This window comes from Triticum aestivum, chromosome 7B, assembly GCF_018294505.1.
Source record: "Triticum aestivum cultivar Chinese Spring chromosome 7B, IWGSC CS RefSeq v2.1, whole genome shotgun sequence".
Classification (NCBI taxonomy): Eukaryota; Viridiplantae; Streptophyta; class Magnoliopsida; order Poales; family Poaceae; genus Triticum; species Triticum aestivum.
Window position 1 is genome coordinate 746,416,004 of NC_057813.1, and position 15,930 is coordinate 746,431,933.

A 15,930-nucleotide genomic window follows, 5' to 3' on the forward strand; every position below is an offset into this window, starting at 1 on the left:
TGAACATATACCGGAGCCCGGAGGTTTGAGGGTCCGCTTAGAAGACGCCCTTAAGGAGCTTACAAATATTTGTGTCAGGAAAAGAGAGTTGGTTTTAATCTCAGTTTTGGAGGAGTTAACGGAGCATGTGGAGTACCCAGTATAAAAAATGGAGTTTCTATCTGGCTATAGACCGCGATCCAGTCAGTCAGCAATCACCATCTACATTGCCAAGATGGCATCCACCCTACCCCGTTTCAGATTGTACAGTACTTTCCATTCTGTACCTCCTCTGTTTTCAGGTATCAGTACACGCGACGCAATGCAGCACACAAAGTATATGGCCGTCACAAAGTAGAGCAATGCAGAAACAAAACGATCTCTGATCTGAGCCAAGCATAGGGCTCAAATTTACTCGACCCGAAACAAACCGCAGGAGACAAGACTCGACGTGATTGATCGAACCAGACAGCTCGAAGAAATTCTTCGCCAAACCTAATCCAGAAATTGTACTTCCTGCATATGTTGCATCAGAGAATCCTTCCCCACATCACTAGAAGTCTACATAAGGTCCAGCAGCCACACTAAAGAGCAGTATGTCTGTACATAAAGCGCAGTCGCAACACTCTGAATCTACACCTACACCGGAGAACACTACTAAGTAGCCTACACAGCCACCCGATCTCTGAATGAACAGTCGGATTCGAATCGCATGGGGAACAATCGTGGCAGCAGAATCTAGAAGAGTCGGGGGCGAGTTGCACCGATAATACTATGACAAATGAACAAAGTCCGCGGGAGCTAGCCCTGGATCTTCTTTCTACCTACTCCTTGTTCCGGGTGGCTCGGTCCTTCTTGTGCCCGCCGAGGATACGGGAGATCTGCAGGCCTCTGCTGAACGCCTGGTTGAAGAGCATCCTGGTCTGGAACTCGGACACGAACGGGAACCACGCGAGGAACGCGATGGGCGTGAACAGCAGGAGCCCCATCAGGATCTCGTAGCCCCGGGCGAGGGCCTTCACCGACCCCCACAGCCCGACCATCTCAACGACAGGCTTGATCGCTTGGGCAATCTGGCAAACAAGGTTAGGTGAGATGTTAGACCTGAGATAGAAAAACTGGCATGTGAATGTTCACTGCTCACTAACCAGAAGCAGGCCCCATCCAGTCGGCATGAAGGCGAGGATGCAGACGAAGATGTCAAGGACTGTCATGTGGGCGATTGCTGTTAAGATTATGATGATGGAGATGAATGTTATGAATATCAGCCCCTTGATCAGCCGGAAGACGAGCTGGAACTCCGCGCTGAACCTCCTCCTGCCGACTGACACGGTCTGCAAAGAAAAATCATGACAGCTGAGTGTTCCGGCTCAAAAAGGAGATAAAATAAGTCACTGTATTCTCGCTGCAAAATTATGGCTTAGATAAGTTTATAGTAAATTTTTAGTTTGTACAAACAACTAAACTGGCAAGTTACTAAATATTCTACATCAGAACAGAATCTTGACTAAATAATATCTGACATAAGCATTGGACCTGTGAAAACTCACTCTCTGGGGCAAATGCAGACCAAACTAAGCTGAATATCTACACCAGAACAGAATCTTGACTAATTAATAACGACATGAAAGCACTGGACCTGTGAACACTCGCTCTCTGGGACAAACGCAGACCAAACTAAACTGAATATCTACACCAGAACAGAATCTTGACTAGTTAATAACGACATGAAAGCACTGGATCTGTGAACAATCGCTCACTGGGACAAATGCAGACCAAGCTAAACTGAATATTCTACATCAGAACAGAATCTTGACTAATTGATAACGACATAAGCACTGGATCTGTGAACAATCGCTCTCTGGGGCAAATGCATACCAAACTAAACTATAGAAACATAGAACTTTATTATTACCTTCATAACAAGCAGCATGACCAGAATCACAACCCATGAGAAGCCATAAACCTGGAAATGGCATCAGTTAGAAAGACTGCACAGACCAGACACATACGCAAACATCTGTCTGATTACAAAATACTCCCTCCGTTCCGATTTACTCGTCATGGTTTTAGTTCAAATTTGAACTAAAACTACGACGAGTAAATCAGAACGGAGGGAGTAAGAAAGAGATATTACCAGCACGCTTTGGTTATACTGCTTGGTTATATTCAAATGATACACAAGCCCGTATTGGTAGATGAAGAAACGCAATGCAAGAAGTATTTCAAGAATGGTGCCACGCTTCCCAGAGTGACGAAGAGGCCCCTGCTCTTTGTCCCACCATGACTCCCAGCTTTTCTCTGGCGCCACACCAATACCTCCACGGTTACTGATCCACTTGTTCCAATCAGTCCAGTCATCCACAATCTTCTGCCACTCGAATCCAGAAGGGTTGAAAAGGAAGGGTGCAAAGAGCCAGGTGCCCACCATAAACCACATGGAAACAGTGATGAAGATGTAAGTGATAGCTCCTCTGTACGTCTGTCCGAAGATCTCATACACGACAAGCAGAATCATCAGCTCAATACCCTTCACGAAATGGCTGCGAGAATAGAGTCGGTAGTTCTCGGCGAATTTGGCATGGAACACCACAAACCCACGTCCAGTCGCTCTATATTCAGCTCCTCCGTGGAGTAGCGTCCTTCCATAATAGTGAGTTTTAGTCCCAAGCGAAAACGTGAAGAAAACAGATGCCAACTGGAGTTGCATGAGCACAAAGTCACTTAATGCCGTTCTGAATCCTCTCTCCAAACCGATCTCCATCATCATGGGCAATGCCATCAAAAATCCAAGTTGAACAAAAGATTCTGATGCAAGCGCGACCTGGAGCGGTGTATTATGCACGAACCTCTTTCCAGTAGCAAGTGCTGCATCAAGTCCACTGAGGACAAGATACAAACGCCCATAGAGGAAAGCATACACGGTCCAAACTGTAATCTGAGACCAAGCAGAATGATTTAGGCCAAGAGTTAACCAACGATTCAGGAAAGAGATGTTTAGGGTTCATAACTTACCATTGTGCTGAAATAGAACCCAATTGTCGTATAGTAACACGACAACATTCTGAAGAAATCAAAACGGTGCCCCAGTCGGTAAATGTCACGGCTGAGTGTCTGTTCACCGTTACCATTTGCTATCTTTGCCTCAAATAGTGAAATCTGATTAAGACCCACATCCCTTCCCTTGCCAACTTGCATGTATTCATGATGAGTGACATTGCCTTCACGTAATGTAGAATTGAATCCTACAACAGAAGATGTCATGTTATTACCAAAACGGAACCAGATTTCCTTAACTCCAGCACCAATAGCAAAAGCTTATCACCTGCAAATATGTCCTCACTAAGATTGATAATCTTAGATGCTTTACTTATACCACCCCTTGTAAGGTGGAAAAGGCGATCAAATATATCAGGATGGCCGTAGTGGAACCGAACCCTGCAGAGAGATGTTCAAAAAACAAATTGTCAAGGAAGCGTTCAGAAAGTCGTGACTCAAGGAACTGTCGAAGTGTCCAGTAATTTTAGTTAGTACCATGATTTAGAAAGAAAAATGCAAGCAGCCAATTCAAACAATTTAATATGATTATGAAAGAAAACTAATAGATACCACAAATATGATTATGACATGCTGTGCATGTGTGGAAGATACTGTAGGATTAATACCTCAATGGATTGGCAAGCACACGCTGTCCAATGGTCACAAAACTCGTCTCCTGATTCGACATGAACCAGGCAAGTGATGAAACACTGCACAAGTCCAGAGGAAAAACCACAGGATTAGCAAAATGAAATAGTGCACTAATTCCATGTTAAAATAATCCAAAGTGGTAACACAGGTACATAATTTAATTAATTACAATTTTAATGAAACGAAACTGTCAGATTACCTGCCAGTAAATATATGCTCTCTTACTCCAAGTATCGATGGATATCTCACACCATCATGTTTCTCCAAAAACTCTTCCAACAAATTTCTCATTTTCAGAGCCTCCTCCATGTAATGTTCCTGTTATTGATAGCATTGAACAAAAGAAGGAAAAGGAGAAGTGAAATAATTCCTTCAAGCAGCAAGAGCAACAAGCTGTACCTGGTTCATATCTATAGTTTGGAGACATTCGCCTCGAGTAAAAATTATTGCATGGTTCTGATTTTCTGGCTTTCCCTCACCTAGAATAGCATTGCCTGGAAGCTTGATCTTGTAGATGACCTACGCACAAAAGATAGATGGCAAATAAGTCTCATTTTGCACCACTGAGAGTTGAGACCACACAAAGGTATCTCAAGGAAGAAAGCCTGATGTAAATAGGACCATTGTGATGCTTGGTAGCAATAAAATGGACTTCTTCACAGATTAAAAAAAGTGCTCGTAAACATAAACTTTAGTGGGCAACATGGGAAATGAACAATAGCTTATGTGGATGCCTTTAAGCCAGTCTCACAAATAAGTTTCACCCTGTCAAAACAAGGATTATCTTTTTCACATGCCTATTTGGCCTAGATAACATAAAGCCTCCTCAAATTTTATTCCCCGTCTTCCACATCAAGTGGACATACTTGAGAATAAACAAAGAGAAACACAGTCAACATAACTTGCAGCAAATTTAGCCAAGGTATACTGAATTAACAGAGAATTTTGCCGTACCTGGTCAAGACTCTGTCCAGGATCATCTGATTTTGTAACAGCAGCCTTCACCAAAACTGAGTAGTAAACTTTGTCAGTCTTCTTGTTTCTATCTTGGCTAGGTGCTTCAACTTCATCAATATAGGCAACACGAAAAGATGGATATCTGCCCAGCAAATATATTTCTATTATTTCAGTACCATCATATATCGTATATACAATACAAGTATGTGTCTAAAATACAAATAATGACACTTATGAATAATGTGCCCTCATAAATGCAACTATCTAGCATTCAAGCACTGGTTTTGAATGATAATGAAACTTGATAGACCAGGACACCGAACACCATGCACTAATTACCGACTAGGATAGACATAAAATAAAATAAAATTACAGTTTTCATTATTGGCTACTGATTATTAAGAATATCGACAAACTGCCAGTCGTCTAGCACAACTAACATTTCCCACACATAGAAATGTAAAGGCACTGCCAACAGAATACATGCATGTTCGCATTAGCGTATGTATACTCCCTCCGTTCCTAAATATTTGTCTTTTTAGAGATTTCAAATGGACTACCACATACGGATGTATATAGACATATTTTAGAGTGTAGATTCACTCATTTTGCTCCACATGTAGTCACTTGTTGAAATCTCTAGAAAGACAAATATTTATGAGCAGAGGGAGTAGCTGACAAAGAAATGGACCAAATTAAAGATTCATAATCCACACAAAGCAACATATATCCAGGACTTCCAAGTCTCAAACTGAAACTTACGTTGTCATTAGTCTCAAAATATCATGTGCACAAGGATCACCAGAACGTTTCTGGATTCCATACTGTTGGCATGAGACAACATATGTAAATTTCATGTCAGCTATCGCTTTGCATTCTGTCATTAATTCAGATTCCTTCATGTCAGCTATCTCTCTGTAGCCTTTCATAAGATCTAACAAAGAGAGAAAGAGAAGTGAGAAGTCATTATAATTGCCAAGGCCCCGTTCAGAAGAACAGCATAGGCTAGCTAACGGAAATACCATCATCTTTGGCATTATCAAGAAAAGCCTGAAGCTCCAAAGCTTTTCGGTAGTACATCATCCCTCTTACTGTTTAAACAGGAGCAGCAACGATTTTAAAACTGGACCACATAGCAAGACACAAAGAGCAGGCATGCGAATGGGGTGTAAGAAAATACCAGTTCTTGTCAATGTTTGTCCCCTATATGATGCCCAAAGACGAAGCTCATCTTCTATTGTATCATCCTCACGGGCCTCCTCCTCAGATCTGTTCACCCTTTCGAGGAAATTTTTCCACTCATCTTCAGGGTTTGAACATTATCGTGAAACAAAGTCAGTTTTGATGGCAGCCAGAAGACACAAAGAAATCCGCATATGCTATTCAAGCAAAATGTTACACAAGGGAGAAAGAACCTGGGTAAATTTTTTGCAAGTAGAAAAGTATGGTAATTCCATCCTCATTTGCCTCTTCTAGATTATCTGATGAAAACAGAACATCTTCCTTGTAATAAGGAGTCAAGACCCTGCAATATATAAGTTGATCCAGAAATGAAATGTGAAAAAGGTCAGAAGATATAATCAAACGAAACATTATGTAAGGTAAAAACCATATATACAACATCTTGCAAAAGAGACATGGCAATTATATAGTAAAGGAAAAGAATTGAATTGCATGTTCTGTAGTTCAAAGTCAGACAAAACAAATAGCAATGCATATTGTATTATTCCAGGATTATCCCGATGTTGTGTTTATTCTTATGTGCCCCATGTGTGTTCTACTTATATACCTTTTGATCTACACCTGAAATATACTCCCTCCGTTCACAAATATAAGATGTTTTGGATACTTCAATATGGACTACATACAGACTGAAATGAGTGAACAAACACACTAAAATTAGAACATCTTATATTTGTGAACGGAGGGAGTATCAATTATCCTGTCATTTTCTACAAATATTTAGAATCGTCCGAATGCTTAATAAGTTAGAAAATTTTGAATGAAAATGAACTAAGAATCCAGTGCCTAAATTAGGAACCATTGACCTAAAGTCAAACTTCCATATTTCGAAATTTTTGTTCTTACATATGGAGCTAGAAGGCATTTGGCAGCATTGTCATTCTTGTGGATCATTTGGAAAGAAAGAAAAATAACGTAGTACTATTTAACAACTACATCCCACTCCTGAACTGATCAAACTTTGTAACCAGCGCTTAACGTCCTGGTGTATGGCTTGGGAAAAAGAGCTGCAGATTCTTAGGTCGTGGTGGCGGTTGTTACCTAGCGCAAGATATGGGTGCTAGGTTGTAGGTTTCTCAGTTGTCTGTTTGCTTGTTGCTAACCAGAGACTAATGTAAGACCTCGTTTTTGTTCCTTTCTTTCTTCTCGTAATAAAAATGGCAGAGATACCAAGGGGAGCACTGACACTAAAAACCCCACAACAGATTGTGGTAGTACGTGATATATTGGTCACATATAATTAAATCTAGTCAGAAACCGCATGCCATCTGGTTTTTCTTTTATTGCTGGAGGGGTGGAGCCACTTACAAGGAAGGCATTCGGTGTTTCAAACAGGCACAAATGAAACATGATAGTTATAGAGAATTATAATATTCAAGATTTTTTAACTGAATATTCAACATAAAAATATAGCCACTATCAAGACAGGATAGTGGGCAGCAAAGAAAAATATGACATCTCTAGGATAAGATGGAAGGCTTGGTAGGAAAGAAACTTTATGCTCACACTACTACCGAGAACACTAGTGAGAACTTACGAGAAGGGCAACATGTTCCGCACTTTTGGAGCATTTGGCATATCCATAAAAAGAGAATTTGCAAAGAAAGATATTCTCCTTCTAGCATCAAGGTTTGTAGGGACATCCATAGCTGACTCTTTGACGGTGAGCAGAAGATGAAGCCTCTTTATCTGAAATCAGCATGTAGTAGGTATAGTACAGCAACAGGATCAAAAGAAGCGTCGTATAAGAAACTGTTTAAAAAAACAGGGCTGAAAATCAAACCTTTTCAGTCCATGCATTTGATGCCTCCACAGGGAACTTAATAGCTTTAGTAAACAATTGATCTTGCTGATCAAGCGGTGTCATTCCTTCATGTTTTTTAGCATTTCCACCGTGTATGGAATCCAGTACACTTCAATGAGAGGAAAACATAATAGCACCAGTTACCACAATATTTCAAGAATAATGTACCACCAATATTGATGTACCAAAACTATGGATGCAAAGGCTTGGCATAGATGTGAATAGTATTTCAGTAAAAAAGCATGCCATGCTGTTTTCATAGAAGGAAGCTAAGCTCCTCACCTGCTGAGCTCTTGTTCCTCCATTATATCCTTTGTGACCACCTCAAGCATATCTTGGAACAAAATAACAACTTGACCCAAGTCTTCTACCTTATTCTTTTGCTGTATTCAAACAGATAGATACAGTGAGAGGGAGGGAGGGGGGGTGGGAGACCTACAATCATGAAGACAAATTCTGTATACCAGTAACTCAAGTAGCTCAATGAGCTTCTTGCTCAGGGCTGGAAGACTCCTCATGTTCAGATCCCTAATCAGAGTTTCTTCGGCTATATGTTTATCAACAACTTCAAAAATCTCTTGCATAACACTGAAATAGGCAGCACACGTTTATTCAGGAGTTGGGTACAAAAACAGAACTTCAGTTAAGGAATAGAAGTGCAAAAGAATGAAATAGGCATCACACGATTAATCAGGAATTCGAGGTTTCAAAACAGAACTTCAATCAAGGAATAAAGTGGGTGAGAAAAGACTAAACATATGATTAAGAAAAAACATACACTTTCTCACGTTGACCAAACACTAAGGTGTTGATGATGTTTTTGAATGAAGCATAGCATTCTCTGATAGCATAGGAAAAATACGGGTCCGATTTCATTCTCTTGTTCAGATCGCGATAATTTCCTCCACTGTCTGCCGCCATATCCAATGCTATCGGAATCTAAAATCCAGTATAAATAAATAAACAAATGTGTGAATCCAAGTAAAGAAAGTACAAAGTGGTCAAGTGGTAAACACCTTGCTAGCAAGTAGAAAAGGTGGCCATTGGAATATATCCAATTCACGATCTTTGCAGTATGGAACAAGTAGCAAGTCCATCTCCCTGTTATCTATGAGATCTTCTTCACGGAAACTTGTGATAATTAAGTTCCACATTTGGGCAAATCTTGCAGCTATTTTCTCTCTCTCTTGTTCATTACCAGAAGGCTAAAAAAATTATGTCAGGTCAAAAGAGCTAATGAATGTAGCATATTCAATCTGATTATCCAACAATCTACTCCTGATGTCAAACAGGTGAAAACTTACCTTAGCAAGTTTAGTGGAGAAAGCAGCCCGGAAACCTTTCCTCTTGTGTTGATCAGAAGGTATCAACAATTTATTGAAGGCCCAAGGCAAAGATTCAAAGCGAGATCTTAACATGCCTAAAGTCCGTATCTGATTTCATGGGTCAAGACTATCATAAGTTTCTTTGATGATGATAGACAATGCTCCCGAATATTAGGTAAATAAACAATAGAGCATGATGGTTACCAATATAAACATAACGAGGCTAACTGATAGATTAATTCATAATAAAATAATATAACAGTAGAGAGAATTCTTTTTTCTAGCTAACAAGAGAGAGCATTCCTGTGTGCAGTTTCACAACTGGAAATGGCAGGCTAAAAGTAGGGATGGTGAAGTTAAAAACAACAGCCTTAGCACCAAAGTTTTGTAATTTGCTACTGAATGCAGAGCAGCATAATAGGACAAGAAAAGCAATTCAGAACCAAAGCAGGCAGAGCAAGCCCAATCTGTCAAGTAATAAATTGTAATTCTGCAAATTTTACTAACCTCACCAAGTCGACGACAAGCCCCATAGATACCACCAATCAATGTTGAGAAAACTGCGTACCAAATTTGAGTGTCCATGAAATAGACCTGGACAACACAACTGACAAAACTTAGTATACTGGTTAAACAACTTCTTTTGACAGAAAATGAGGATTGAAGCATACAAGAATTATTGGAGCCCAAAGTGCGATGACAACACCAATATTGTTACTTGCTGCAAAGAAACCAAAATAAGAACACCAAAAATTTCAAGAAAAAAGGTTACAAAGAGGAAGACAGCAATCTTCATCATAAATACCATTAGGGAAAAACTCATGCCACTGGAAATTCCGAATCGGTTCTCTCATTATATCTTTTGTTGGTTGTACCAGAGGCTTGATCTGAAACCAGCAAGCAAGAGAAGATGAATAAGCAGCACTAGTGGAAAGCTGAGTGCTAAGAAGGCTTGGTCCTGACTGAATCCCAAGAAAATAGACAAGACAACTGATCTACAACTATTTTACATGCCATCCAATAGGTTTTTGGGATTCACCAACATGCTGCTGATGCCATTGACGTTCAAACATGTACATTCAAGAGCAAGAAATGGCTTATGTACACAAATTAATTTAACTATGGAAACAAAAATATTGAGGCAGTGAGGCCACATTTGGAATGCAAGGAATAGAGAATGTTCTAGATTTTCTGCAGGAAGTGACTAGATACCTCAATATAGAAGCTCACTATCAACTTCATCGCTAAAAGGAGAACCCAGAACATGGTATACCTATCAGTACAACAGTGATTAGTGATTAGAAAAAAGCATAACAGTAAAGCCAAGTATGAAGATGAGTTAACAAAGTGATTCAACTCTTAACATACTTGAAGAGAGAGAATGGGCCTTCATGCATTCCTCTGCCAACAAATAATCGAGGCTGCAGATACATTTGGAAAAATATATCAACAAACAAACCCATGTAATTAATGACAGGAAACAATAGATGGAAAATTACCTGGGACCACCACATCATGAATGTTATGACCTTAACATTTGAACTCTCAAGTATCCTTCTGATACATGGGAAAAGAAATAGCACAGCCGCAAGAATATTTGGCGCCAAATATATAACAACAGCCAAAATGTATAATGATGGCTGATTCTGACCATTGCCAAGCCAACTTTTTATTATTCTTGAAAGACCCGAAGGATTAGACCAGGTATATGCATAAGTCACAGGTAGAATCACAACCCATGCAGCAGCTGATACTAACTTCAGGACATATCGCAGCTTTCTTGCAAACGACATGCTTCTTCTTGCTTTCCAGCCAAATACAATGTCCAGGGTGGCTGCGTTGATTATATTTGTCGAAGTTAGTACATACAATATAGTAACTATGCATACATCTTAGCTACAATAAACATGGTTGAACATATATCCTTCAGTCATGTTACTAATTTAATTATTGTTAGGTCGCTGGCAAAGCAATCATACAGATATACTTGTGTTGTCATTTAAACACATATTAGTTAGGCCTCTCCCTAGATATTAGAGTAAGACTCATTAAGTATTTAATGTTTTACATCAACAGCGCTACAAAAAGAAGATATCAAGCTAGATTGGCACTGCAGTGTTTCTGCTTAATACTAAGCTACTAAGCTGCCTACTAAATAATTTAGATCTGCATTGGCAAATCTCTAAGCATGAAGAGGGAGGTAAGGTAGGAGTTCAGTCAAATACCTTGACCCAATTTTAAAACAGCAGCAGTTATAAATATGCTCAAAACCTGTTTGAAAACTCCAGCATCAAAGATATCACTTGGTGTGCCACCATTCCACGCAATAATAATCATAGCCTGCATTGAAACGAAACATCATAAGAAGTAGTATGTGAATGTCAATTCTCAAGTGAAGGAGTGAAGAGAGGGCGAGGGGAGGAGGAGGGGAGCAACAAACCTGCAAGGATAAAATTAAGAAGATCCACATTCTATCAAAACTACGGAATATGTGCCAAAATGATCGTATCTCAACAAAATTAATCTTTCCCATCCAATGGACACTGCCAGCAGATCTTTCCTCCTGGATTACGACAAAATGAAGTATAATCAGAATTGATACACAAGGTTTCTTTATTTCATGTTTACGTTAACAATATACATCACTCACATATCCGTGTAGGCTTAACAACTTAACAGACAAAGCAAAGACATGAAAAACAAGCAGAACAAATCTAGCTGCAGTGTGCTTTATTGCATCCATTGTCAACAGAAAACAAACATGCAGCATGTGATCAGAATATCTTATTATCAAGTTCAATTCATGAAGACTTAAGCACTGGTGAATTGTATTATTATATCACAGGCAACTATCAATGTGTTCACAGTTGACACGAAAGAAATTGCAATAATGTTAGGTATTAGTATCAAGAAACGTACTCCATTCAGACGATTAGGATAAGCAAATTTGGGAGTTTTGAAAAAATCTGCATCAGCTCTCATGGGCCATCCAAGCCGGAAGCAGTCAACTTTCCTGAAAAGCAACACAAGAATAATTTGAAGACTTCCGACAAAATCAGGGGAACAATATATTGAAGGCAACAACTAAATACGACTGCTGCTTACCAAAAGTACTCATTTAGATCATCGTAGTTCCTCCAGTGTGAGTGTTTTGATTTCATTGTCTTGCTCCTGTGAGCTTCCTGCAGAATTTAAGAATTTAACAATCAGGCTTGAAATGGAAAGAAAAACAGTCTGAATACGAATGTACAACTATACCTCCTCTATAACCCTGTATATCGGAGTCACAACTTTCATCAAGAATGCCTCTTCATCACCACCATAAGCTGGTTTAACATTTTCACCAGTCATTGGGCTCACGTTTCCAGCCAACATACCATAGAGTTCAAAAGCCATCTATATGAAGATCAGAAACAGAATTCTTACCAATAAATATGATGGCACCAGAAAATACAACGTACAGACTTGAGCATTGTACTAACACAAAAGCATCCCCCGATTAGCATTTTTTTTCAAACAACATTTTTCTCCATTGTCATGAATATGAATTTTACAATAGCTAAGCTCACAATGTGCGGTTATCAATAAATATATCACCAGGAATATAGTATGTAATATCCTTGCTACCAAGAGTAGTCATTTGGACATACGTAGGCTAACTGTGACTATTACGATCAATGAAATTCCGCACAAAAAACTTATTTTGAATTGTGGTATTCAACATCAAATTCTTAGACCAATTGATCAGGTATCATGTTTGAAGAATTAATAGGACAATGGCCGAACATATACAAAAATATATGACAATATGCGTAATCTGCGAAATAGAAGTTGATCTTACATGATGGTATATGTAGCAAAGACACTCTGGCATGAATCTCAAGTTAGCCGCCTCGCCCCAAATCAAAAGGTAGAGACCCATATAGAGAAGCTTGCGTTGCTGAACTTCCTGTTGGATAGTTGGCAACCTACACATTAATTGGTCCAGACGTTGAGTTAAACGGTAACTCATGAAGAGATTTAATATTGGTATCAATCACGGCAGAAGTAGGCCATAACTGAACTTAGAAAAAAACAAGGAATTGTTGGACTTCATTGAACCTACCATAAACTGCTTTTGCGGCCAAGGTACTTGCACCACATCTTATAACTCTTAAATAGCTTCTTCATTACATAATCCAGAGCCCTGTCATCCAACTGGGAAAAAAACAATACATCTTCACATTACTTGCAGGCACGTGAAGAAAGACAAAAATAAACATGCCCAGTTCGTCATAAAATAAGTTGAGACGGAGAAACAGGAACCTTAGATTGCTGTTCAGGCTTTGGTATCTGCCTTATGTGCACATTTGCAAGTAGCAGGATGAGATGTTCCCTTTGGTTGGATACATTATCTTTCTGCAAAGAGTGACTCAAGATTAGATGATGTGCATTTTCAGGGTAAAACACATGTAAACACGCAGTGCCACAGACAAATAAAACCATCTCATGCACCGTTACCTGAAACCCAAACATGGCCTGAAGCCAGTCGAGAAGATCTCTATCGGTCTTCTTCTCATCGGGCTTCTTTTCCTGCTCCTTGTCCTTGGGCCACGGCAGGCCTCTTATATTGCAAAGAGCGTAGACAGCGGCTTGAATCTACAAAATACAAGGAGCAACTCAGTGAAAGAGACAATTAATGAGCTCTAAGGTGGCATTTGTTGCAACAAGACTAGATATAGAAGGAAACCTCTGGGTTTTGCATTATAGCTTGGTCGGTACTTTCGGGGTCGAGAGGCAGGATATTGTAAGGCACATAGAGCTTCTTCTTCTCCTCGATTTTGTTGTGCGTGTCCAGAATCTATGTACCAACAAACACACGCCGCGCAGCAGATGAAAAACGGATGATATTTCACAATGAGCAAAGGAAGCGACAGAACCCATATATGGTAACAAAAGAAACCAATCGATTACGCACCGCCTGGTCGACTTCGACGGACTGCGACACGTTAACGGCTTTCAAGACCTCGAACAGGACGGCGGCGGTCTGGTACGCTTTCGTGAGCAGAGCACTGACCAAGCAGTAAGAAGAATCACATTACTAACACAGAACAAGCAATGGGCCTTGCCATTTGATAGGCAGGGCAGCAGTTAACTGTGAACATAAGCGTAGCAGCGGCGGACGAAAGAAGCGGGTGGCTCACCGGTCGGCCTTGTCGGCGGCGTTCTGGAGCGCCTGGATGTACTTCTTGTAGTACTCGCGGTAGAAGCGCTGCATCTCGCGCGCGTCGCTCTGGTGCACCCTCCCCTTGAGGGTGGGGTCGTTCTCCTGCACAAAGAGTGAGCTCAAGCAGTCAATTAGAAGCTCGCATTCCTTGTCCCATTAAGCCAGAATTGATAAATTGGGGAACATGAATGAATGAAGATGATAAATACTAGAAGATGAGTGGTGGTAAAAATTACCCTCTCGAGCCTTTGCAGCAGCGCGGTCTTGAACTGGCGCACTCCACGGCCGCTGGAGGTGGGGTCGAGCCGGTGGGCCTTCTCGAAGGCGTAGAAGCGGCCTGAGCGGAAGCGCAATGAGCAAACCATGCTTGTTCCGATGGCAAGCAAAATTTACTACTAGATTGGGCCTAAGTGAAGAAGTAGATCGGGGATGGGCCGGTGTCTTACAGAGGTATGCGACGCGCGGGTTGCCGGCCTCGACCTCGTTGGCGACGCGGAGGATGGGCGCGATCTCGACGAGCGAGGAGGGCACGACTTCGCTGTCGAAGATGGACTCCCCCATGTTGCCGACGGTCTGCGTGCGCAGCAGCCGCCTCCCCGCGGACGAGGACCCCGCCGGCGACGGCCCCCCCGGCGACGCGGCCGAGGAGAAGTCCGCCCTCCTCCCCCCCGGCGCCGCCATCGCGCCCTTCCCCTCCCCTTCCTTACCCCCTCAAATCCGAATCCAACAAGTCGTGAGCGGGGGCGAGCGGCGCGAGAGGTGGGTTCTGCGGCTCGCTTGCCTGCGACGGAGGGAGGAAACCCTAGGTCCGGCCGGCGGCGAGGCGGAGGTGCGGGAGTGGCGGTGAGCTGGGGATGGACTGGACTGTGGGCGGGGCGGGGGGTGGGTGAGGAGGAGTAACGGGACGGGGGAAAGGTTTTGGCCGGGTTTTGAAACTTTTTTTGCGGCCTCGCCTGCCCCGGACTGAACAGCCCCTCGGTCTTCGACGATATCACGGCCCTGCCACTGGAGCTAGTCGTCGGTTGGCCGCAGCGCGGGGGGTGCCGTCGAGGGTAGATGCGTCATTTCCGTGCTACAGCTGCTGCGGCGAGGAGGAGCATGCGTGGGTGGGCCATGGTGGTCGTCGTCGTTTGCGGCCTCGTTTCTCGCGCAGGTCTCTGTGCTTTTCCGCGGCGGGCTCGTGCGGTCGTGGGCCGTCCGATTTTCTGTTCCCTTTTCACACCGCGGGGAAAAAAAATGAAGTAAAAAATGAGCAGCGGCATGTGCCATGTCGGTTCTCGCTTCTTTCTGGCTTGGCTGGTTAAAACCGGTCAGCTCGGTGGGTGCAGAATTAATTACTCTCTGCAGAAAAAAAAAGTGTGAAAGATTTTTCTTTATTTTCAATTTTTTTTTTTGCGGGAGAAAGTGTGAAAGATTTACTGGCCGTCTGGCCCATGGTATTGCTACTCTCTGCGGTGGGCCTTGTTACACTTTGGCTTCTGATCTCATCTTTTTTTTATGGAGATCTCTTATTTTTCTACAAAAAAAATTGTGATAGTAGGCTTGGGGTTGTGATCCTAGCCAATAGAGGAATCTCATGACGCACAGTTAATTGGTCGGCATGTTCACGCGACAGCAGTGCTAGCAGCGTGCCGTCCCGAGTAGGCACGTGCGCGCGCAGACTATATACAAAACTGCCAAATGCCAATGCCCATCAAAATGTCAGTATTCAACCATATACCCAAGGT

At 41.8% G+C, this 15,930-nt stretch overlaps 1 protein-coding gene and 1 non-coding gene across 2 annotated transcripts; both read right to left on the reverse strand.

Moving 5' to 3' along the window:
* Positions 1-475: 475 nt before the first annotated feature.
* On the reverse strand, positions 476-15,092 carry LOC123159062 (callose synthase 3). The gene is made up of 41 exons (XM_044576862.1): positions 14,650-15,092; positions 14,440-14,540; positions 14,181-14,305; positions 13,955-14,048; positions 13,727-13,837; positions 13,498-13,635; positions 13,303-13,395; positions 13,103-13,194; positions 12,839-12,965; positions 12,256-12,393; positions 12,103-12,179; positions 11,917-12,010; positions 11,438-11,560; positions 11,223-11,337; positions 10,497-10,831; positions 10,366-10,418; positions 10,210-10,270; positions 9,803-9,884; positions 9,669-9,718; positions 9,505-9,591; positions 8,977-9,105; positions 8,689-8,877; positions 8,451-8,611; positions 8,137-8,260; positions 7,955-8,055; positions 7,652-7,781; positions 7,406-7,557; positions 6,042-6,151; positions 5,807-5,929; positions 5,649-5,717; positions 5,389-5,560; positions 4,624-4,768; positions 4,069-4,188; positions 3,869-3,987; positions 3,645-3,728; positions 3,305-3,417; positions 2,995-3,224; positions 2,117-2,917; positions 1,895-1,945; positions 1,128-1,313; positions 476-1,052 (listed from the first exon to the last, which is right to left on the reverse strand). Exons 1-41 carry the CDS (start codon positions 14,882-14,884, stop codon positions 804-806), a joined length of 5,889 nt encoding a protein of 1,962 aa, XP_044432797.1. The 5' UTR covers positions 14,885-15,092; the 3' UTR covers positions 476-803.
* LOC123163370 (small nucleolar RNA J33) lies at positions 5,640-5,720 on the reverse strand. Its single transcript, XR_006481877.1, has one exon. It is a non-coding gene; the product is annotated as a small nucleolar RNA J33 (small nucleolar RNA).
* Positions 15,093-15,930: the final 838 nt, after the last annotated feature.